The 22,205-nt window shown below is 53.4% G+C and overlaps 1 protein-coding gene across 10 annotated transcripts; it reads left to right on the top strand.

The window, feature by feature from the left end:
* The first annotated feature begins 735 nt into the window (after positions 1-735).
* On the top strand, positions 736-10,717 carry SLC29A1 (solute carrier family 29 member 1 (Augustine blood group)). 10 transcript variants are annotated; one of them, XM_046640230.1, is made up of 14 exons: positions 736-842; positions 2,977-3,086; positions 4,225-4,304; positions 6,124-6,205; positions 6,311-6,510; positions 6,615-6,754; positions 7,266-7,400; positions 7,491-7,588; positions 7,735-7,813; positions 8,269-8,366; positions 8,587-8,695; positions 8,945-9,030; positions 9,434-9,633; positions 10,031-10,717. In XM_046640230.1, exons 3-14 carry the CDS (start codon positions 4,276-4,278, stop codon positions 10,140-10,142), a joined length of 1,368 nt encoding a protein of 455 aa, XP_046496186.1. In that variant the 5' UTR covers positions 736-842; positions 2,977-3,086; positions 4,225-4,275; the 3' UTR covers positions 10,143-10,717. The 10 variants fall into 10 exon arrangements, with proteins under 10 accessions (XP_046496186.1, XP_046496185.1, XP_046496177.1 ...); XM_046640229.1 differs by having other exon boundaries at positions 4,222-4,304; XM_046640221.1 differs by having other exon boundaries at positions 839-976.
* The last annotated feature ends 11,488 nt before the right edge of the window (positions 10,718-22,205 follow it).

The raw sequence follows: 22,205 nt of genomic DNA, 5'->3' as shown, positions 1-22,205 counted from the left end.
TCAGCTTTTCCAAACTTCTGGATTTAGAAAGAGTGAATCATGAGGGGTCTACAGGGCTGGGCCTCTACCGGCCCCCCCCCCCCCCCCCGAGCCACACCTCCTCCTCCAAGTCAAAGTGGTGGGTGGTGTGTGTGGGTGTGCGGGTCTCTGTGTGTACAAGGTAGGAAAACCCACCATGCAGGTCACTGATGAGCCTGATTATGTCAGAGGGATCCCACGGCGTGGTGGGGGGGGGGGGGGGGGGGGGCAGAGGACATATCTGAAAGGAAGAAAGTGACATGAAAAGGGAGGGGGTGCTGAAAAAGAAAAAGGCACAGTGTGGGAGAAAGTGGCTGGGAGGGGGTTTGGGGAGTGATAACGGAACGTCTGGGATGGAGCAGGGACGTGGGGGCGTCGGGGCCTGTGTGAGCAGAAGGTTTGTCCCTGGGAGAGCCCCGAGGGGAGTTCTGTAGGAGTTCACCTAGCCCCAGCGCGGAGGAGACTAGGGGTACCCAGTGTGGCGCGTACCCTCCTGTCCCCTGTGCTCCTTGATGGGGCAGGGTTTAGTGTGGCAGGGCCCAAATAGGTCCTGTCTACAGAAATCACACCGCGAGGTGTGGGCCCGGCGGCCTGGGGGCGCAGGGTCCCAGGTGCGGGTCCCTAGGCATCCTGAGACGCCAAGCGAGCGGCAGAGGCGGGCCGGGCCGGGGGCGGGGCCGAGGCCGGCGTTGGTGGGGGGAGCGGACGCCGCTGGGGTGCGCCGGGGGCGGGCCCGGCGGGGGGCGGGTTTGAATGTGCTCGGGCGGGCGCGGGAAGCGGCCTGGAGAGAACGCAGATCTCCGCACCGGACTCCTTCCCTGCAGGTGCTGAGCGGGGCCTGGGGGCAGGGGACCGGCGGGCGGAAGGCGCCGCCTCCTGCCCGCCAGGAGGCAGGGAGGCCGGGCCTGGCAGCTCTGCGGCCGGGAGCGAGGCGGCAGTTGGGGCTCCCCCTGCCCAGGTGCGGAGCACGCGGAGCTGCGCAGCACGTGGGACGCGGCGGAGTACCCTGCGGGGAAGGCCTGGTTCCTGCGCCTGGAACCGGCTGTCGCTGAGCCGACCTCCACAAGGGGCGGGCGAGTAGATGGTTAATCTCGACCAGTGTTGTTGCTGGTACAGGGGAGGGGCCGCGCCGCTGACTGCGCTTGGGTTGGCGGCGGGGTGGGGATGGGGATGAGGGCACGCGGGATGGAGGTGGAAGAGCTGTCTCTTTAACTCCCGCCTTTTATTGGCCGAATTCGTGTCCGTGGCCTCCTCTTCATGGGCGCGTGCTCATTTACTCCTGGAGAGAGGTCAAGGATGCATGCCCCCCCCCCCCCCCCAGCTTTTCTTCCCAGGGGAGAGCAGTGGTGGGTGAGGGCAGGTCCCACCCTTGCCCCTCACCCCTCTTGGAGTCACTCCTTTGCCGCATCGATCCTCTCGGTAACCTCCAGACCCTCCTATCTGTCCTCCTGTCTGTGCGGGCTCTCCATGCCAAGAAGTATGTGTAATAGGGTGGGACACTCAAGTCAGGCTGGAGATGACCTCGACCCCCACCTTATTTTTCCCCCTTAGTTGGAGTAGAGAACTCTCACCTCCCAGTATAGTACAGGGCTAGCTGGGAAGCAGTCTCTGTACCTTGCTCCCCACCCCACAAGAAGCCTAAGATAAGCTACACCTTGAGTTTGAATTCCAGCTCCCCCATTCATTAGCGCTCTGACCTTAGGCAAGTAACTCAACTTCTCTGAACCTCAGCTTCCCTGGTCTGTTCCATGGAGACAATTTAGTACTAGCTTATGGGTGGTCATGAGGGCAAGGGTAGCAGCTGACTCCATATAGGATCCCGGGGAGCGGAGAATTTGATGCTACCACAAGGGCTGTCTAGAAGCTGGGGTACATGAGAGGTGTTGGCCTGGGAGTAGGGAGGTGCTATTTGGCGGCTGCTTTCAGGGCCCCATCTCAGCAGGCCAAGGCGTGGCTGGAGGGACAGCAGATGCTTTGAGCTCGCATCAGATCCCAGTTGCTGCTGGGCAAAGGCAGACAAGAACCTAACACCTGGCCAGCTGAACGTCAAGATGTGGGCAGGGAGAGGGGCTGCTCTGGAGTTGAACTGTGCCCAAGACTGGGGTGGGAACTGCTGAAAACAGAGAGCAGGGGTGTCGCTGGCGGAGAGAGTAGAAATAAATACTTCTCTGAGCTTAAGGCAGATTTACTGAGGAAGGGAGATACTCTGTTCTCTCCACCCCAGGCTCCCATCTGGGATGAAACTGCACCTGCTCTTTATTGCCAGGAATCTTGCCTGTGGGGCTGGGGGCTGGAGCTCAGGGTGTGCGGAGGTGAGAAGCTGGGAGTTCCCCTTCCTGCTAGGTAATAGAAAACCTGAGTCCTGAGCCTTGTCTGCCCACATCCCAGGGCAGAGCCCTCTTGCTCTCATCCCTCTAGAAAATGTAGAAACTGTTGTTCACTGCTCTGTCCCCGTGCCTAGAACAGTGCCCGGCTAGCATGCAGAGATCTCTGTAAAAATCTGTTGAAAGGATGAAAGAAAGGAGCCCTCTGCCTCCATCTGGAGATGTGTGGATCTGTTCCTCCCCTCCCTGTTTTACAACCCAGTCGTGGGCTGGGGGCCGACGAGGCCTTTGGAGAGTCTGGAGTTTACCCAGGGGGTTGCTGAGAGGAATTATTGAGAGGGGTAGAATAGCCCATTCACGGTGTGGCGTCTGGCGGTGGTCTCTGTCTGTCTCGAGCTGGATCCTGGAGCACTATCTGCACCTGTGGGTTGACCCGCCCCCTTAGCTCCCCTGCTGAGACTGCTGGGTCTCTTATCTCTCAGACTACAGGGCTGGTTTTTATCTCCTTGGTTGCGTGTGCCTGTGTGTGTGTGAGAGAGGCTTCTCAGAATGGGGACACTCCCTCCCACAGCAAAGCCTGGGGAGTTCTCTCCTACACCCTGTGCCAATTTCTTCTCTCTGGACCCTTCCCCAGGAAGATCCCATGGACCCGGCCTGCTGCCTGAGCCTGAGCTAGGACCACCTCCCAGGGACTACCCAGGCACCCTCTGCTCCGACCCTTCTGCTGGCAAGTCTGGGCATTTGGTGAGTGCTAGCCCAGGAAGGCGGGGAAGCCGGTCCTTACCTGAAACAGCAGACCTGGCTCCATTGGGGAACGCGCCAGCACATGCCTGCCTGGCTTCCCATGCCATTCAAAGGGAAGGCTGTGTCATCTGCTGGTGCGCCCATGCCTCTTCCTACATGAGCAGGGAGCAGGGGAGGGACACTGAGGGGGAGGCCAGGAGCTTTGGTACTATGCGGTTAGTTAGGCCTGTGCCCCTACCCCTCCAGCCTTCTTCAAGTTTGGTCTCAGAAAAGGGAAGAGGGCAGGGGCCTGAAGTGAGTCAGAGAGGAACCGAGGGGGGATGGAGTGACCCTGGGCCCAGGACTGGGGTCAGAGGAGGAGCCGGGCTAGGTGGTAGGAAGAGCTGTGTCCCCACACCCATTGTCAAGTATTTTCCTGGAAAACTGGCCAGGAACTAGGAAGGCTCCAGGCAGTGACTGGAAAGGAAGATTAAGGAGCCAAGAGCAGACAGGCTGGGGTATAGGGTGCCTCCAGGAGGGGACCGACTCCAAAGGCCACCCTAGGCATAAGTCCAGGGACTCCCCAGGAGGGTGGAGAGGTCAGACTTGCAGATGGGGGCCTGGGAGGGAGGGAGGCCTCTCTGGCTTGGCCTGGTCATCACCCTTGTGGCTGCTGCTCCTGCAGATCTGTTTTGTGCCCTCCCCCTTATCCTCTTGGCTCCATCTCCTTTCTGTTTTCCTCCTCCCGGCCCTCCTTGCATTGTCATGACTCTCCCTGACCTCTCATCCTCTTCCCTGCCTTTTTTGCCTGTCTTTCTCTCCCTCTCAATCGTGCTTCCTCCTCCTTCCCTTCTGCTCTCCACCCTCCTGTTTCCCAGCTTACAGACTGCTTCGGCTGCTGGATAAAAATAGCAGTGGCAGCGGCCAGGCCAGGCCCGGAGCCAGGTAGAGCCTGGGCAGGCAGGGGCTCCCAACAGGACTGGCCAGAGGGGTCAGATTGAACAGTCTTGAGAGGCAGGGCCAGGAGAGCGTCCTCTGGACTCCTCAGCTTGCCTGCTCTGTCTGCCCTGCCCCCTCCAACCTCTCCCCCACCAGTCTGAAGAGGCCTGTGGGGAAGCAGGGCCCAGATGGGGCCTCACACTATTTCTCCCCCCAGCAGGCCTCAGAGGAAGGGAGCTGTCAGCCAGACAAAACCAAGAACGCCGTCACCATGACAACCAGTCACCAGCCTCAGGACAGGTACTGGGGGACCTGAGCTGGGGACCCAGGGGAGTGGAAATGAGTCTCCAGAGGACTTGGGATGGTGTCCTTTGGAATTTGGGGTTGCCACTGCCAACTGGCCTTCCAGCTAGGTAGTTCTGAGTCAGGGCTGCAACAGGGGTGGGGACCATGTGTGCCTTGGCTGGGTGCTGGCTGGAGTGTCTGCCAGGAAACCCAGGGTGGGTGGGTGGCAGCCCCTCCCTGGCCTGTCAGTGTTTCCGCTGTTGCTCTCCAGCCAGCCAGTGGCTTCCAGCTCCTCCCCCTGGGGAGACATTTGCCAGCATCCTACATTCCAGAGCACATCTGGCAGAACAGCCCTCCCCCTCGGGGCTGCCCTGGGGCCTCTGCCTCAGATGACCCTGGCCCACCCTGGTCCCTGATCTGACCTTCCTCTGACATCCCCACCTCTGGAGCCTATGAACTGCCTCAGGTTAGACCAGCACCTGTGATTGTGCAACTGCGATCATGCATATGTATTTTGGGGAAATATGCTGTAGTTTGCTTCAAGTTCCCCAAGGAGTCTAGGACCCAAGAATGTTGATGAAGCCATGCCTGGGGTCCAAAACCCCTTCAACTCAGGCCCCCTGACCGCATCACCTCTCCCCTGCCCATCCTGTCTCCCTCCTATGCCAAAGGCCACAGAACTAAGCCACTTCTGGCTGTGGGACCTTGGGCACTTGGTTTGATCTCTCTGGGACCATTTCCCATCTGTAAAATAGAGGTGAAGTTTATTCAGATGGGAGAGAATTTAAGGAGACATAGTAAGTACAGGCCTCGGGTTGGTTACCCCCCTCGCTGCTCCATTCCCAGGCTGCCTGCGCACCCCATCCCAGCCTCGCCCCTCTGATAGCACTTCTCCGAACCCCTCTCCCGTCTCCATCCACCTTGTTGCCCTCCCCCAGCCCCACTCTGACCCTCCATCCTCTCTGACCTTGGCAGATGTCCCCTCTTGGGGCGGTCACCCAGGCTCTGCGCCATGACCAGACCTGTCTCCTCCCTGCCTTGGGCTTCGCCCCCTGGTCATCTTTGTGAAGAAAGCGGGGAGGGAATGACAGGCACATCTAGAGACCATGGAGGGAGGGCCCAGGGCCGCCTGGGGGGAGCTGCTCCATTGCACACAGGCCCTGAGGTATAGGGCTTGGGGCATGCCCTGGCCAAAGCTGGGCCGGTGCTTATTTGCGTTCTGTGGCCCAGATGACGCCCAGTGGCCCCATACCTCCTGCCTTCCCCTACGTGGTGTGACCTCCAAAGCCGGTTCTGTCTGGGCCGAGGAAAAAACAGCTCCCTCACTTCCCAGCCGCCCAAGTCACCCTGCCTGCCCCGCTAGGTCCAGAATGGTCTGGGAGTTTCCTGACCTCAGAATCCTCTTTGGGGAGCCACACAGGGCCTGCCCAGACGGCATAATCACTTCCAGCCTGCCCAGCGGGGGTGGAAAACACTTGCTGTTTGCTTTCTCACTCATCCAGCCCACCCCTAGCCTTTAGCAGAATTTCCAAAACCACCTCCGGATGTGTGGGTCACACTGGTTCCCAAGCCTGCAGGGTCCCCCGAGTCTTTGGGGCTGAGAACCAAGGTCCTTTTGGCCTTGCCCTTCAGTCCTGTGTCCCTGGTGCCCCTTCCCCTCTGGATTTGTCTGTGCCCTTCTCCCTGTCCCAGGACACTCCCCTCTCCAGATTCACCCATAGGGGGACACAAGCACAGAGTCTGCAGGTCAGGGAGGGAGGGGCTACCTCAGGATTGATCTGGGAAGAAGGGGGGATGGTGCGTCACTTGGCCCCCTCTCCTCACCCCTCTCCAGGTACAAAGCCGTCTGGCTTATCTTCTTCATGCTGGGCCTGGGGACACTGCTTCCCTGGAACTTTTTCATGACAGCCACTCAGGTGAGACTGGGGTGACCGGGCATGTCCACTGGGCACATGGGACCTGGATCTGCACTCGTGGACACAGGGAGAGAGGTTTAACACTCCTCTCTGCACTCCCCGCAGTATTTCACAAACCGCCTGGACCAGTCCCAGAATGTGTCCTCGGTCACTGAACTGAGCAAGGACATCCAGACCTTGGCACCCCCCACAGCACCCTCTCCAGAGCGGAATTCTCTCAGTGCCATCTTCAACAATGTCATGACCTTATGTGCCATGCTGCCCCTGCTGGTCTTCACCTGCCTTAACTCCTTCCTGCATCAGAGGTGAGCGCCTGGGCCCCCAGCCTGGCCCCTCGCTGCCCCCGGTGCTCCCTGGGCCGAGGCCCTGGCTTAACCACCCCTCTCCACCACCTTGGCCCCTCTGGCAGGATCCCTCAGGCTGTTCGGATCCTGGGCAGCCTGGTGGCCATCCTGCTGGTGTTCCTGTTCACTGCCATCCTGGTGAAGGTGCACCTGGATGCTCTGTCCTTCTTTGTCATCACCATGATCAAGATCATGCTCATTAATTGTAAGTGGGGCTGGGAGGGGACCTGGGGCAGAGATCTTCCCAAACACCCCTACCCTTCTCTCAGACCCACAGTCAGCCAGAGAGGAGCCCATTCCTCCCCTGGGAGGAGATGCGTGCCATGGGCAGTCAGGTTGGTTCAGAGGCCTGAGCAGGTGTGGGCCAGGGCTGGGAATGGGGACAGAGAAAAGGGCCGCTCAGCGTCAAAACTCACTGGGAGAGCCAGCCCTGGTGGTCTAGTGGTTAAGATTCGGCGCTGTCACTGCCGCAGCCCGGGTTCGTTTCCGCATCATGAAACCACCTTACCTGTCTGTCAGTTGTTGTACTGTGGCCGTAAATCACTTACTACTAGCATCCACAACCATGCACTGAAGCTTTAAAAAGAAAAAAGACTCACTGGGAGTAAAGCGGGAATCACAGGGACCTGTTTTCCCAGGGGCCCCCAACCGTCTCCAGCAGAAGTGAGTCCCCCCCTGCTCCCCCTCCCCTGCTGATGCCTGCCTTGTTCCCCCAGCGTTCGGTGCCATCCTGCAGGGCAGCCTCTTCGGTCTGGCAGGCCTCTTGCCAGCCAGCTACACGGCTCCCATCATGAGTGGCCAGGGCCTGGCAGGCCTCTTCGCCTCGGTGGCCATGATCTGTGCCATTGCCAGTGAGTCTTGCTATCTGTCTGCCTGTCACTCTGGTTGTCGTGGGGAGGAGGGAGTGGGGCCTGTCTGATCACGCACACCCTCCACTTCAGGTGGCTCGGAGCTGTCAACAAGTGCCTTCGGCTATTTTATCACAGCCTGTGTGGTTATTATTTTGACCATCATCTGTTACCTGGGCCTGCCCCGATTGGTGAGCAAATGAAGAAAGCTGGGATTTAGGGTCTGGGGGTCCAGGGCCCCAAACCAAGGGTGTTCAGTGGCCGAAGCATGAGGGAGGTGGAGATGCTGGGGAATTCCACTTCTGAATCCACCTCCCCTGTCTCCCTCACTTGATAGGAATTCTACCGCTACTATCAGCAGCTCAAGCTCGAAGGGCCAGGGGAGCAGGAGACCAAGTTGGACCTCATTAGTAAAGGTCTGAATAGCCTGAGGAAGCTGGGGTGGAGGCCAGCCTGCTGGGCTGGGGGGCAGCATGAGCAGAGGACTAGGATGAGTGCACTGTATTTGCTGGTAGCAATGAGCCAGAGGCCAGAGGGATCAGGGGTGGGGCGAGGGGAACAATAGGGAATAAAGGCTGGGAGAGATAAAATGGGGGAGGTCCCGGGTGACCCTGAATGCCTGAGGGCAGTGGGAAGCAATTTCAGATTTTTGGACAGGGCGTAACATGACCTGGGCTCCTGGGAGAGGTCAGGACCCAGGGGACCCAGCTGTGGGGATTTGGATGAGGTCTGGGCTAGGTGTTAGCATGCAGCTGGGCGCTGAGTAAGGGGGTATCCAACCCAGCCCTTTTGAGGGATGTTTGTGCCATCTGCTGTTGCTCTGTCCTTTCCACAACTTGAAGATCCTTATATAACCTCTCACCCGCCCTAGGAGAGGAGCCAAGAGCAGGCAAAGGGGAGTCCGAAGTTTCAGCCCCCAACTCTAAGCCCACCAACAAAAGCCACTCTATCCGAGCCATCCTCAAAAACGTATGTGGAGCCTGGTGTCCTGCCCTCCACCCCTCACCCTCCTTCTCTCCTTCCTTTGCTCCCCGCCTCCTCCCCTGCTCTACCTGTCCTCTTCCTTTCTGACCTGAGACTGGCCACTCTCCTGGATTCCCGTGTGTGTCAGTGTGTGTGTGTGTAGGGGGGGATTCTTGGTTCTTGAATGCACAATCATCAGGAAGACACAGGGGTCCCTTTCCTCCAGATCTTAGTCCCGGCTCTCTCCGTCTGCTTCGTCTTCACGATCACTATTGGGATGTTTCCCGCCGTGGCCGCTGAGGTCAAGTCCAGCATTGCGGGCACCAGCGCCTGGGGTGAGGACACCAGGGGTTCCCAGGATGGGGGCAGACAGGGCCTCGAGGAGGACTGGGAGTGGGCGAGAAGGGGAGCCTGGGCTGCTGTCTTCCCAGCTAAATTCTCCTGGTCCATTTGCCCTTCCCTGGGCTGGAAGCATCTCCATTTTACAGCTGGGGAAACTGAGCCCCGGTGAGGGTCAGGGTTGCTAAATCTGCCTCTCTGGACCTAATAAATAACCATCCCCTAACCTTCTCTTCCTCTTCCAGGAAACTACTTCATTCCTGTGTCTTGTTTCTTGATTTTCAATATCTTTGACTGGCTGGGCCGGAGCCTCACAGCCTTGACCATGTGGGTAAGTGAAAGGAGGGGGCACCGGGTCCCTGTGAGAGGGAAGAGTCCAGCATGAGACTGTCTGACAACCAAGAAAGTATGGTGGTGAGGGGACCATGCTTTTTTTTTAAACCAAGCCATAACCTACGTATGGTACGGTGTACAAGACTTAAGTGTTCAGCTTGATGAACACACACACGCAAATATATACACACACCCGTGTGTAACCACCACCCAAATCAAGATGCAGGACATTTCCAGCCCTCCAGAAGGCTCCACCATGCCCCTTCCCAATCCGTACCCCGTAAGGGTAACAAGGCTTTGAAGTTTCAATTCAGATCCTGAGGGGCCCAAGATAGAGCCGTGGGGGCCTGGGTATGCCCTCAAGGCCGGCCTGGGCTGAGGCATTACCTGGTCCCCCGCAGCCTGGAAAGGACAGCCGCTGGCTGCCAACCCTGGTGCTGGCCCGGCTGGTGTTCGTGCCCCTGCTGCTGCTGTGCAACGTCCAGCCACGCCGCTACCTGTCTGTGGTCTTTGAGCACGATGCCTGGTACATCTTCTTCATGGCTGCCTTCGCCTTCTCCAACGGGTACCTTGCCAGTCTCTGCATGTGCTTCGGGCCCAAGTGAGTAGAGAACTTGGTGGCACAAGGCAGAGTCTAGAGCTCCAGTGGGGGACACTTAGTAGAGAGAGAGAGGGCGGAGGGAGACTCCCTGATCCTGGAGCTTAGGGTTTCTGGGCTGAGGGAGGAAACGGCCAGGGAGGGGCACCTGGGCTGAAGGTGTAGTGGTGGGTGGTGGAGGGATGGGGGGCCCAGGCTTATTTAGGTGGAGTTGTGGGAGAGGGGCTCTCAGGGTAAGGTGGAAGATGGCCCCCAAGAGGGAAAAGCCAGCTTGGGCTTGGACAAGTAGAATAGGTTGACCAGCAGAATCAGGTGCTCAGGCAAGTCTTCCCCAACCGAGATGCTGTGGCGGGGCACGGGGAGGGGAGGTCCTAAGGCAGCCTCGCCCTCCCTTCTGTAGGAAGGTGAAGCCGGCTGAGGCAGAGACGGCTGGAGCCATCATGGCCTTCTTTCTGTCTCTCGGCCTGGCGCTGGGGGCTGTCTTCTCCTTCCTGTTCCGGGCAATTGTGTGACCGTGGATGGACAGAAGGACTGCACTGGCTGCCTGCTTCTACCCCCTTCCTTCTCCTTCAGGGATGGGTAGGGGTGGTCTGGAGGTTTTCTCTTCTAGCCAACTTCTGCTTTCTCACGGCCTGTGCTGGGCCCGGTGTCCGGGCCCTGAGGATGGAGCCTCTGTGCATGGACAGTGGGTACATTGTGGGCCTGAGTGAGGGTCAGAGTCGAGGGAGGGGATGCAGGCTCTGCATCTGCTCCAGTCTCCCACACTTGGCTGTGACTGAGCCCTGCTTGAGCAGGGCAGCAGAGGCTGAGTGTGTATGTGTGTGTCTGTCTGTCTGTTCGTCTGCCTGTTCCAGGGGTGGCCAGGGGCCAGGACTATCTGTTCTAAGGTCCTGTCTGATATTTCCACCCCTCTTCTCCCTGGGTGCCTCCTCCCCCCACCTCTCCATGTCCCTCCCCCATTTCCCCTGCCTTGTTCCTACCCATAATCCGCCCTGTGCAGTTGCTATTTTACTGCCTTTTTTATACTCAACAGAAACCAGGTGCCTTCAGAGGCTCTCTGATTAAATAAACCATTTTTTTTTTCCTCCATGGAGCCCTGTGTCCTCCAGCCACAGCTTCATGTCCTGGAGAGGGTAGAGGGGTGGCATACTGAGTCTTGGGGGATGAGCATGACCCTGATGGGCCTTGGGTTCAAGGTCTGAGGTGGGGGTAAGGGGGTGGGGAGTTAGTCCTCTTAGCCTCAGAGGGGCTGCAGTGCCCCCTGCTGGGGCCACAGAGGAGGGACAGGCCTGGAGCCAGGACACCCAGACTGTTGGCTGAGACTCCGAAAGGCCGTTTTTCTTTGCTGCTTCCTTCTTTCATAGGACTTGGGATGGAGACAGTGCCCCATCTTTCTTTTATTTTCAGTGCCACACCCTCCACTCTGTCCTCACCCTTTAGCCCCAGGAATGAGCTCTGCAAAACTGGCCATCTCTCCCTCAACCCCTACCCCAGCTCCTGGCTGCACTCCCACACCTCCAGGGAGGAAGAAGCTGTAGCCTGAGGGTTCTCCCCCACCTGGCACTTGGCCCTGACACCAAAGCTCAGCCTTCCTGGGGAACAAGGGGCCTGTGTGTCCTTGCACTGAAGCTGGGCCTTCCCCTTCTCTTCCCAAACTGTGGCCTGGGGAGGGATGGGATGGTATGGGGCCGTGAGAGTGCCTCAGTGGAGAGGGCCATGCCACTGCATCCCCCTTCTCAGAAATGACTCTTCCTGACAGTAAGTGGGACCAGAGCTCTGGCCACGGTGAACTGCCTTCCCTCCCTGACCCTGGCCTTTGGCATGTGTCTCAGACTCCTCCCAAAAGGGCGCACAGCACAGCCCAGACTGCTCACTGACCCCTGACCAGCAGATTGCTCAGAGTTGGTACTGTATCAGGGCTTCACTTCTCACAGTTTAATTTAATTGAAGGCTTCAGGCCTCACTAAGGGCTGTTTTATAAGCTCTTTGGTGAGTTCTGAAGCCCTGTTGGGGTAGTTAAGTATGTCACTGCATGGGTAACTGGAGTCCACATACTCCAGGGGTACATGTCAAACCAGGATACATATCTCAGGTTGGTGAAAAACAAAGTATTCCTTTCTTGTCAAGCGAGGGGTTCCCTGGAGAGTATTCTTCAGTCTTTGCAGCACCCTTTGGTGATGAGGCCGAGATAAACATGCGCTTTCTCTTCCCAACTTCCCCATTGTACCCAAACCTGAGAGTCCTATCGGGCTCTTTCTTCAGCACCAACAACCTTTCAGGGACCCTGTATTTCTTCTCTGGGTCCTTTCACCGCCTCCTGCCTGGCCTTCCAGGACTCTCGCCCAGGTTTCCTCCAACCCATCCCACATGTGGCCACAGAATAATCTGAAAACAAATGTAGTGATACGCTGGTCTCTCACCCTGGAGCCTGCCAAGCATTTCTTGATCCTCTGCCACCAACAGCAACAGGCAGTTTATGCAATTCCTTCCCCCTCTGCACCTCAGAACTTTTGTAACTTTGTGACTTTTCTTCTATCATGCTCTTTACTCCAGCCAGCAGACAGACTCATGTTTTTCAGGTTAGAGTCTACATTCTGTTCCTGTTTTTACTCTTTAAGCTGCAAGTGCTGTACGTGGCTCCCAGAGGTACTGAAAAAATGGTTGCTTCATTGCATCTGCTTGTCCCTCCCAGCAGGCTTCCCCTGCCTAACCCTAGCTGTGTAGTAACACTCATTTCACTGCCTGTGCCCAGGGGACAAAGATGGGTGTTAATAAGTTTCTCTCCATCCCAGCAATGATTTGAAGGAGATAAAACATTTCGATTAAAAGTCACTTTCTGGGGGCCGGCCCTGTGGCGCAGCGGTTAAGTTCGCACGTTCCGCTTCTCGGCGGCCCGGGGTTCGCTGGTTCGGATCCCGGTTGCGGACATGGCACTGCTTGGCAGCCATGCTGTGGTAGGCGTCCCACGTATAAACTAGAGGAAGATGGGCACGGATGTTAGCTTAGAGCCAGGCTTCCTCAGCAGCAAGAGGAGGACTGGCAGTAGTTAGCTGAGGGCTAATCTTCCTCAAAAAAAAAAAAAAAGTCACTTTCCTTCTTCCTGTACTTAAATTGATGTCCAAGAAAATTAGTAGGATATTTTTTCCAAAAATGTTTTCTAATGCAAATGACCCCAAATTTGCAGCCTCATTTCCATTCTGCCCTCAGTGTCTTCGCCTGAAAACGGGGAGGGGTGGGGCTTAAAGCAGCTCCCAGGTCGGCGGCCTGCCCGACTGCAGTGGTGGCTTCCGACCACAAGTAGGCGCTCTGCAGGCAACACCACCTGTGGGAGGCAGGCCGCCTCTTTCCGGCCTCAACGCTCCTCCTAGCGCTTTGCTTCCTGTAAGGGGGAAGGGCTGAGCGTAAGAATCGGCCAGGTATCCCTGACTCGGCCATGGCTTGTGCTAGTCATCTTCCTTCCGGGTGACGTTTGCGTACGAAGCATCAGTGTATTCAGCTGCCGTCCTCTCTGGGGTCGCTGCCGCTGCAACGCAGAAATTTCCCTCTTATTTAAGCTCATATGGTGAATTGTTGGGGCTTTAAACTTTTGAAAAGCTAAGAGCCCCAGTAAAATCAGCAGTCATCCTTGAAAATAGAAGTGAAGCCTCGGGTATAACAATGAATTGAAATATATCTGCGTATCCTTTTTTAAAAAAAATTTTGAGGTCATATTGGCTTATAACATCGCGTAAATTTCAGGTGTACGTTATATTTCAGTTTCTGTATAGACTACATCATGTTCACCACCAATAGCCTAGTTTTCACCTGTCACCATACATATGTATCTATTCTTTTAAGTGAATATGAGAACAGCATGGTGAGGGCAGTATAATGGGGAGGAGGGGGGCAGCTTTTGACAGAAAAACCCCAATTATTGGGAAAATAAATTATTCTCAGTATTTTAAACAATGATAGTGATTCAAAATGGATGTGAGCAGAGAAATGCAGAGTCACTTTAAAGAGAGAGCTCTGCTCTGGCCAGCAGGCCCTGCCTGAAACTCGAGTCTTGACACACAGGGAGAGTGGGAGTGAAGGGGGGTCAGCCAGCCAGTAGGTCTGACACGCAGGCCAGGCTGGCAGTGAGGCCCGTCTGGTTCCTGGGCAAGTTGGCAGTGAGTGTGGAGATGGTCACCTCAGCTGGGCAGAGCCCAGGTTCCCCCCTAGTCCATCAATGGCCTGTGTCGTGTGGGACTCCTCTAGCTCATCTCCAAATGACCTGGCTCCAGCATGGCTCCCCTCCGGGAGAGGGTGTGCTCACTCAGAGCTCTCTGCCTTGGCAGGCCTAGTGCTCCCTGGGAATGAGCCAGTTGGCATTCTGCTCCAGACTGCAGGGCGAGTGCTAAATGAGTCAACAGGACCCCGCAAAGTGGGGACCTCTGCCCGTGACAGCTGCCCTCTCCTGGACCTTTTTATGAGGTTAGGAGGTGGTTTGGATTCAGAGCCTAGGATTCCGTCTTGGGCCTGTCAAGTACCAGCTGTGTGACCCTGGACAAGTCCCTCATCCTCTGTAGCGCAGATCTTTTCTTAAGATGGGGTGACATGTATGTATGGACTTGCTAAGGAATTAAGGGAGCCTATACAGGACGTGAGGACCGTGGAGACACGTGGTGCCCAAGACTCATTTGGATGATCCTCAGCACGGTGCGCTCCCTGCCCTGGGTCAAAGGGGCTCCCTGCTCCTCCCTGCACGATGTTCCGTCCCCTCCCCCGCACCTTCAGCCCCTGGAAGCTTCGAGAACCAAGCCTCATGTCCCTCGCCCAGGCCATTCCCAGTGTGAACCAACACTTACATCCCCACCTCTCTTGGGACAGCCGAGAACCGCAGGGCTGGCCCGGGAGGGGCGCGGGGGCTGGAACGACGGGAGCCAGGGATCTGCTCAGCCTCCCCCAACCCCCGGGCGAGGGGGAGGGGAGGGCAGTGACGTCACCGGTCCCGCACGCCCCCTGGTGCCCGTCTGGCCCTTCGCATCTGACCCTTGGCGGGTGGGGCACCAGACTGGGTGCGGTCAGGTCGACTCAACTTCACCTTAAGTCTGGGTGACCTTGAGCCAGGCCTTCCATCTCAGAGCCGCTCGTCTGTAAAGCAGGGGTAGTAACATTTGCCCTGCCTACGTCTCCTGGTTGTGAAACTCCACTGAGATAAGGAGTAACAACCACATAGTCCCCCCTTATCTCCAGGGGATGTGTTCCAGGACCCCTGAAACCGAGGATAGCACCGAAGGCTTTACATACTCTTTTTCCCTATACATACATGCCTGTGATAAAGTTTAATTTGTAGATTAGGCACAGTAAGAGATTAACAACTAATAATAAAATGGAACAATTATAACAATATACTGTAATAAAAGTTATGTGAATGTGGTCTCTCTCTCTCTCAAAATATCTTATTTACGGTACTCATCCTTGTGATGGTGTGAGATGATGCAGTGGCTACCTGATGAGTTGAACGGAGGAGAATGAGAAGGGCATTGTGAAGTAGCATAATTTTCTGACCGAAGTTGACTGTGGCGGGTGGCTGAAACCGCGGATATCCGCCGTTCCACTTTCTGTGGTTTCAGTTACTCCGCAGGTCAGCCTCAGCCTGAAAATAATTTGATGGAAAATTCCAGAAATAAGCAATTCATACGTTTTACATTGTGCTCCATTCTGAGTAATGTGATGAAATCTTGAGCCCTCCTGCTCCCTCCCACGTGGGCAGTGAATTATCCCTTTGTTCAGTGTAGCCACACTACGTATGCTACCTGCCCTCTAGTCACTTAGTAGCCATCTTGGATATCAGATCAACATTGCAGTATGGAAGTGCTTGTGTTCAAGTAACCCTGATTTTACTTAATAATGTCTCCAAAGCCCAAGACTAGTGATGCTGGCAATTTGGATACGCCAAAGAGAAGTTATTGTTAATCTGTTGCTGTGCCTAATTAATAAATGAAACTTTATCATAGGTACATATGTATAGGAAAAAACAGCATATATATAGGGTTCAGTGCTATCTGAGGTTTCAGGTGTCCACTGGGGGTCTTGGAAAGTATCCCCCACAGATAAGGGGGGACTATAGTACTTTCACCTGCCACTCTACTTGCGGTCTCACATATGTTGTCTCTTATGATCCTCCAATAATCTTATGAAGTGCTGACTATTGCTATGCCCATCTGACTCCAGAAAACCGAGGCTGAAAAGATTAAACGATGGAAAAATATTTTGTAAACTGCAAAGCATCAGATAAATATAATCTCTGTCTCTGTCTGTCTGTCTCTCTCAGTCTCTCTTTCTCTGATGCACACACACACACACACACACACACACACACACACACACACGGGGAACACTCCCAGGCAGTGAAGGAGATGGAAAGCTACAAGGCCTTATGTGAGCATGTGGCATCATCACACAGGCTGGTTGCACCTTCCTCCCCTGCCTCCAAAACCTCCCAGAGAGTCATCTTCTCTTTTCACATGCCCAAGGATCCCAAGCCTCCTAGGATCCTGAACTCCCACGTCATCCTTCCCAGGTGAAACCAGTAAAGCCCCTCCTGACGTCTAACCTCAGTCCCTCCTATTCGTGAGTTCCTCACCACCCAGTAGCACTACCACAGCCTTACCAGTCCCTTACCTGGGTGCAGGTGGGCCAGGCAGGCACTGGGCCCAGTGGATGCGCAGAAATCCAGTCAGTTGAGACCTGCACGTTGAGGAGTGACTTGTGCCTGGGGCAGGATGGGTGGCAGGCAGGACACTTAAGTAGGTCAGGGTTGTTTGTGGTGCCACCCGTCCCCTGCACCTTCCCCTGCCTAAAATCTGCTCTGGGCTGAACTGATTCTACTCGGAGTAGTTAACTTTTACCTTCTTAGTCACAGGGGGCCTGGAACACTGATCTATGCCCCAGACAAAAAGGGATGCCTGGTGGGTGTGATGGCAGGAGGAGGACAGACATTTTCAGGCTGGGCTGACAATGGCAGGTCAGCAGGACTCAGTCACACCCCTTAGGCCATGGATACTAAGCCCTTAGAGAGTGGGGACACACTCACATGTGTATTAATAGAGCGGGTTACCAAAGATACCCGATTTGCAATTCCAGAATGGCTTAGATCATCATTTTTGGCCTTCTCACCACACCCCCCGGAGAGATTTTGTCCTTGCCCATGACTTCAGTCATCAGCCTCTGCCTCCTGGACATGTCTCCTTGGTGCCCCACCATGTGCCTAAAGCAGACTTCTTGACCCCCCCCCCCCAACCCAGAGTGGTCCTCCTCCCCTCCGCTCGGCCCCATGTGCTATCACCCTACCTCAGAGAAGGCACACACGGTGCCTCTTCCAACCCATGTGATCACCCCACCCGCAGCCTCACTCTTCTCCAAGTTATGTCCCCTGGGTTCTCCAAGTGGTTTTTTGTTTTCTTTGTTTTTAACACCATAATTAACTGGCTTGTATTAATAGATTTAACATATTTAGACTTTTATCCAACAGTTAGATAATACATATTTTTCTCAAGCACGCATGGAGCATTTACAACTATTAACCACATCCTAGGTTAACCTCATCCAACTCTCAACTACAAAGGAGCTAGTATCATACACACCACATTGAATGTCTACCACGTGGTATGTCTACAACATCATTAAAAGATATTTCAATTAAACATATTTGAAAATGTTAAACACTTAAATTGATCAACAAAGATAATGTAAGAGGAATCGAATAATTTTTTTTTAAGATTTTATTTTTCCTTTTTCTCCCCAAAGCCCCCCCAGTACATAGTTGTATATAATTTTAGTTGTGGGTCCTTCTAGTTGTGGTGCATGGAACACCGCCTCAGCATGGCCTGATGAGTGGTGCCATGTCCACGCCCAGGATTCGAACCGGTGAAACCCTGGGCTGCCGAAGCAGAGCGCACTTAACCACTCGGCCATGGGGCCAGCTCTGGAATCAGGTAATTTTTAAAACTGAATTGTAATAAAAATACTATGTATTGAAACTTGTGGGATATAGCTAAAATAGTACTTGAGGAAAAACGTGTAGCCTTAAGTCCTTATGTCGGAAAAGGGGAAAGGCTTAAATTTAACGTGCTACGTATCAAAGTTAAGAAAATAGAAAAAGAACAACAGAACTGACCTAAAGAAAGTAGAAATAATGAGAAAAAATTTAGCAGAAATTTTAAAAATAAAGAAATTGAAGAAACAGAAAACAAATAGATGAAGATCAATATAAATAAAATAGACAAATCTCTGGTGAAACTGATCATGAAAAAGGTTTAAGACATGAAAAAAAATTTTAGGAATGAAAAAGGAGACATACTTTAGACAGAACAGAGATTTAAAAAATAGTCAAAGAAAATAGTATGCCATAATATCTAAAGCTTTGAAGAAACATCCAGAAAAATTATTAAACAAAATTGACTCAGGGAAAACCTGAATAGTTTTATACCATTAAAAAAAAAAACTGAATCCTTAGTTAAAATGTTTCCATACAGAAAACAACAGACTCAGGCAGATTTATAGGTGAGTTCTATAAAATTTTAAAGAAATAGATCATTTCAGTCTAATATTACTGTCTCTTAGTGAATTAAACATATAAATAGATTAAGGGGATTTTTAAAAACAATATTCTCATGGGGCTGACCTGGTGGCGCAGTGGTTAAGTTCGCACGTTCTGCTGCAGCAGCCTCGGGTTCGCTGGTTTGGATCCCGGGTGTGGACATGGCACCGCTTGGCAAGCCATGCTGTGGTAGGCGTCCCACATATAAAGTAGAGGAAGATGGGCATGGATGTTAGCTCAGGGCCAGTCTTCCTCAGCAAAAAGAGGAGGATTGGTAGCAGATGTTAGCTCAGAGCTAATCTTCCTCAAACAAACAAAATTCTCAGTAGATACAGAAGAATAATTTTGATACCTAGTCAGATTAAAATTGATCACAAGTTAGGAATAGAAAGAGTAAACAGTATGCTCAGTGATGAAGTGTTAGAAGCATGCCTTTTCTTTCTTTCTTTCTTCCTTTTTAATATACTTCTTTTGAGGCAGATCTTGCCTCCTTTTTTTTTTTTAAAGATTGGCACCTGAGCTAACAACTGTTGCCAATCTTCTTTTTTTTTCCTGCTTTTTCTCCCTAAATCCCCCCAGTACACAGTTGTATATTTTAGTTGTGGGTCCTTCTAGTTGTGGCACCTGGGACACCACCTCACTGTGGCCTAACGAGTGGTGCCATGTCCATGGCCAGGATCTGAACCAGTGAAACCCTGGGCTGCCAAAGGTGAACGCAAACTTAACCATTTGGCCGAGGGGACAGCCCTGAAGCGTGCCTTTTCTGATCAGAAATGAGACAGGGAGGTCCAGAATCATTGTTCCCACTCATTGTTCTGCAGATCCTGCTGGACCAGTATAACAAGAAACAAGAGATACAAGGATTAGAAAGGGAGAAACCAAAATGTCACTGTTCTCAGATGATAGATAGGGTTGTACTTAGAAAACACCAAAAACCTGACAGACAAATTAAGAACTAGTAAGCTAGTTAACCAAGTTCTGGAAGCAAGAAAGAAAAATCGACTGCTTTTCAGACTCTCCAGGAAACAGAAAACGAAGGAAAATTCCCATTTACCATAGTATCAAAAAAAATCACACTAACAATAAAGGGACAGGAAGTTGTGCAAGGGACTTTCCATGTCCCAGCAGAATGTGGAAACTGAGGCAAAGAGATGGAGCACAGGCTGGCAGTGCAGAGCCCTTGGCCTGTGAGGGTGAGGTGACAGGTCAGGGTATTCCCAGTGGAATGCAGACATGAAAGCCTCGTGGAACTGGGAAGGGCCAGAACCAACGGGACACACTGGGTGGTGCTGAGGTTGGGAGGCTGCTTGTTCTGGGAGTTAAGGGTCCAGAGCTGCTCCCCATGCTTATAACATCCCCGACGTCCTGATGCCCTGGGTTGCTTTAATCATCCATTGCCCCTCAGCTAAGCTGCCCTCAGCAGCCTCCCTGATCCCCTTGAAAGACCAGTGGTACTGCTAACTAGGAGCATGCGCCGTCTGAGCAGCAGCAGGAGGCCTCTGCCCAGGTGAGTCTCTGTGCTCCCTCCAAGACCTCACGGAGCTTTAGCTAGAGCAGGGGTCTGCAAACCTTTTCTGTAAAAGGTAAGAGAGTAAATATTTTAGACCTTGCAAGCTATGTGGTCTCTGTCACAACTATCAACTCTGCCGTTATAGTATGAAGCAGCCATGGACAAGGTGTAAACAATGAGCGGGGTTGTGTCTCAGTAAAACTTTATGGACACAAATTCAAATTTCACATGCCAAAACATCTTTTGATTCTTTTCAACCATTAAAAAAATCTAAAAACCATTCTTACCCACAGGCCATACAAAAACAAAGACAGGCCCACCAGTTACAGGCTTAGTCTGCCTGCCCTCCGACAGCAGAAGGTTGGGCTGAGTCTCTGAGGCCTGGTCAGGAATGAAGGGTATCTTGGGAACATCAAGGTGGGAAATGTCGACAAAAATTATCCATAACCAATCTATAAATGAAAATTTGGGTGAGTTTATTGTGAGCTAAAATGTGAGGACCATGGCCCAGGGCCTTTCTCCCCGAAGGAAGAAAGGGCACCAAAGAAGTAGAGGGGCCAGCCCTGTGACTGAGTGGTTAAGTTCGTGCGCTCCACTTCGGCGGCCCAGGGTTTCGCCAGTTTGGATCCTGGGCGCGGACATGGCACTGCTCATCAGGCCACGGTGAGGCGGTGTCCCACATGCCACAACTAGAAGGACCCACAACTAAAATATACAACTATATACTGGGGGGATCTGGGTTACTTCCCCAAAAAGCAGGAAAAAAAATTGGCAACAGTTGTTAGCTCAGGCGCCAATCTTTAAAAAAAAAAAGAAGTGGGGTGTACAGAGTGGTTATATACCCCCAAAAAGGATGTTTCACATATGATTGAAATGTCCCTTTTACAACAGTCGTGAGACTGCTCTGTCGGCATAGAGATTGATGGACACAGCAGGGTGGCAGGTCTGTTGTCTCAAGCTGGGTGGTCACAGGTGAGCTGGGTGGTCAAAGGTGAGCACAGCAATCAGTTCCTAGCCTAAGGAAAGATGCTTATCCTTAAGGAAATGCCAGTGTAGGGGGAAGTTGCACCTTTATCTTAAGGCCATTTATTCTTGCCATAGTAAATGTTTAAAGCAGATATACAATGCGTGCTTGATGGCCATGTCAGGCCCTTTTGGAAAAACAAAGTCAGGCTGAATTAGGTTTACACCAAATGGCTTCCTCATATACTCCAATATATCCTATTGCTTGCCATTTCTATTTGTCACAAGTGCTGCTGGAAATAGGCTTCTGGAGATCCAGGGGGTTTTAAGCCATCTTTAATAGCCTTCAGTGGCTTCCCTCACCCGAACTTAAGGTCAGAACTTAGGGCATTTATGGCCCTCGGTGACCAGCTCTTCCTGACTCCCTCAGGGGTCTCTGGGCTATGCTCCCTCTGTCAGGGCTGTGCCTTTCCATGCTTTTCCCTCTCCTGGGAGTAGACCTGTGCCATGGCCTGGCTAGCCATAGCCCTAAGCCTGCCCCCTTCCTCAGGCTGAGCTGGGAGTCTCCGATGCTTCTCCCACATTGCTATGATTCACACCTGGCCTGCTGCAGTCTCCAATGGACTAAGGACTCTCTGTCCTGTTTGTGCATCTCTGCATCCCCAGGTGAGGCTCACAGTGGGGGCTTAGTAAGTGTCAGTGAGTGGAAGGAGTCATCTTGGAAGGCTTCCAGGAGAAAAGGTGGTGGAATTTCTGTGCTGGGGCAAGATTTGAGACTTTCCCATTAAGAAATCCCTGAGGAGTCTCTGGTCCTGACACTGAACCACAGGCGTGATTCCTGCTCTGCTATGGACTTGGGTCCTGGGAGGGGAGACAGCATCCCCACTCCATTTCAGGAGCAGGGAGCAAGGGAGTTAGTGGAGCAAAGGCACTGAGCTGACTGACCTTGGGGTAGTCACTGAAGCTTTCCTCTGCCAGTTCACAGAGTGTGTGCTCACTTTTACCTCTTCCCAGGACTGTGGGCTGTTGTGAATGCTCTTTGTGCAGGAAGCAGATTTTTAATTGGCTAGGCCCCTTGTGCCCAGAGGGAGGAGAGAGGGTGTGTTGACGGATGATGCTTCTGGTTTGAGATTTCCATTAGGAACAGAACACCCTGGGACTTTCCTGGCAGCAGCACCATGCCCTTCTCCACACTCACAGACCTCTCCCAGCCTCAGGCTTCTCAAAGACCACAATGAAGGGGAGAAGAAGAGTAAGGAGAGGTGAAATCGAGGCGGTGGTGATGAGGTCTGGAGTGTGGGGCAAAGAACAGGAAGGAAAGGGTCCTCTGTTCTTTGGAATTCAACACATGAACGAAGAAAATATCAAGGAAGGGAAGCTGGGCACCAGGGAAGTGACAGAGGACTGCGGGTGGTGGGGAGATCCCTCCCCAGCACTCCAGGAGCAGGCAGAGTGGGCCAGGAGGAAGTCGATGGACATCTACAAGGTCACAGAGGTCCATTCTCTCATGGCGGGGCTGTGGATGGGGTAAGCTTC

This window comes from Equus quagga, chromosome 15, assembly GCF_021613505.1.
Source record: "Equus quagga isolate Etosha38 chromosome 15, UCLA_HA_Equagga_1.0, whole genome shotgun sequence".
Lineage (NCBI taxonomy): Eukaryota > Metazoa > Chordata > Mammalia > Perissodactyla > Equidae > Equus > Equus quagga.
Note: the sequence above shows the minus strand (reverse complement) of the source record. Positions and strands in the feature narration are given on the sequence as shown.

Coding starts and splice junctions, on each gene's coding strand:
- SLC29A1 (XM_046640230.1), top strand. CDS start 4,276: ATGACAACCAGTCACCAGCCTCAGGACAG. Junction 6,755..7,265: donor CAAGATCATGCTCATTAATT/GTAAGTGGGGCT, acceptor TTGTTCCCCCAG/CGTTCGGTGCCATCCTGCAG. Junction 8,696..8,944: donor TGCGGGCACCAGCGCCTGGG/GTGAGGACACCA, acceptor TTCCTCTTCCAG/GAAACTACTTCATTCCTGTG.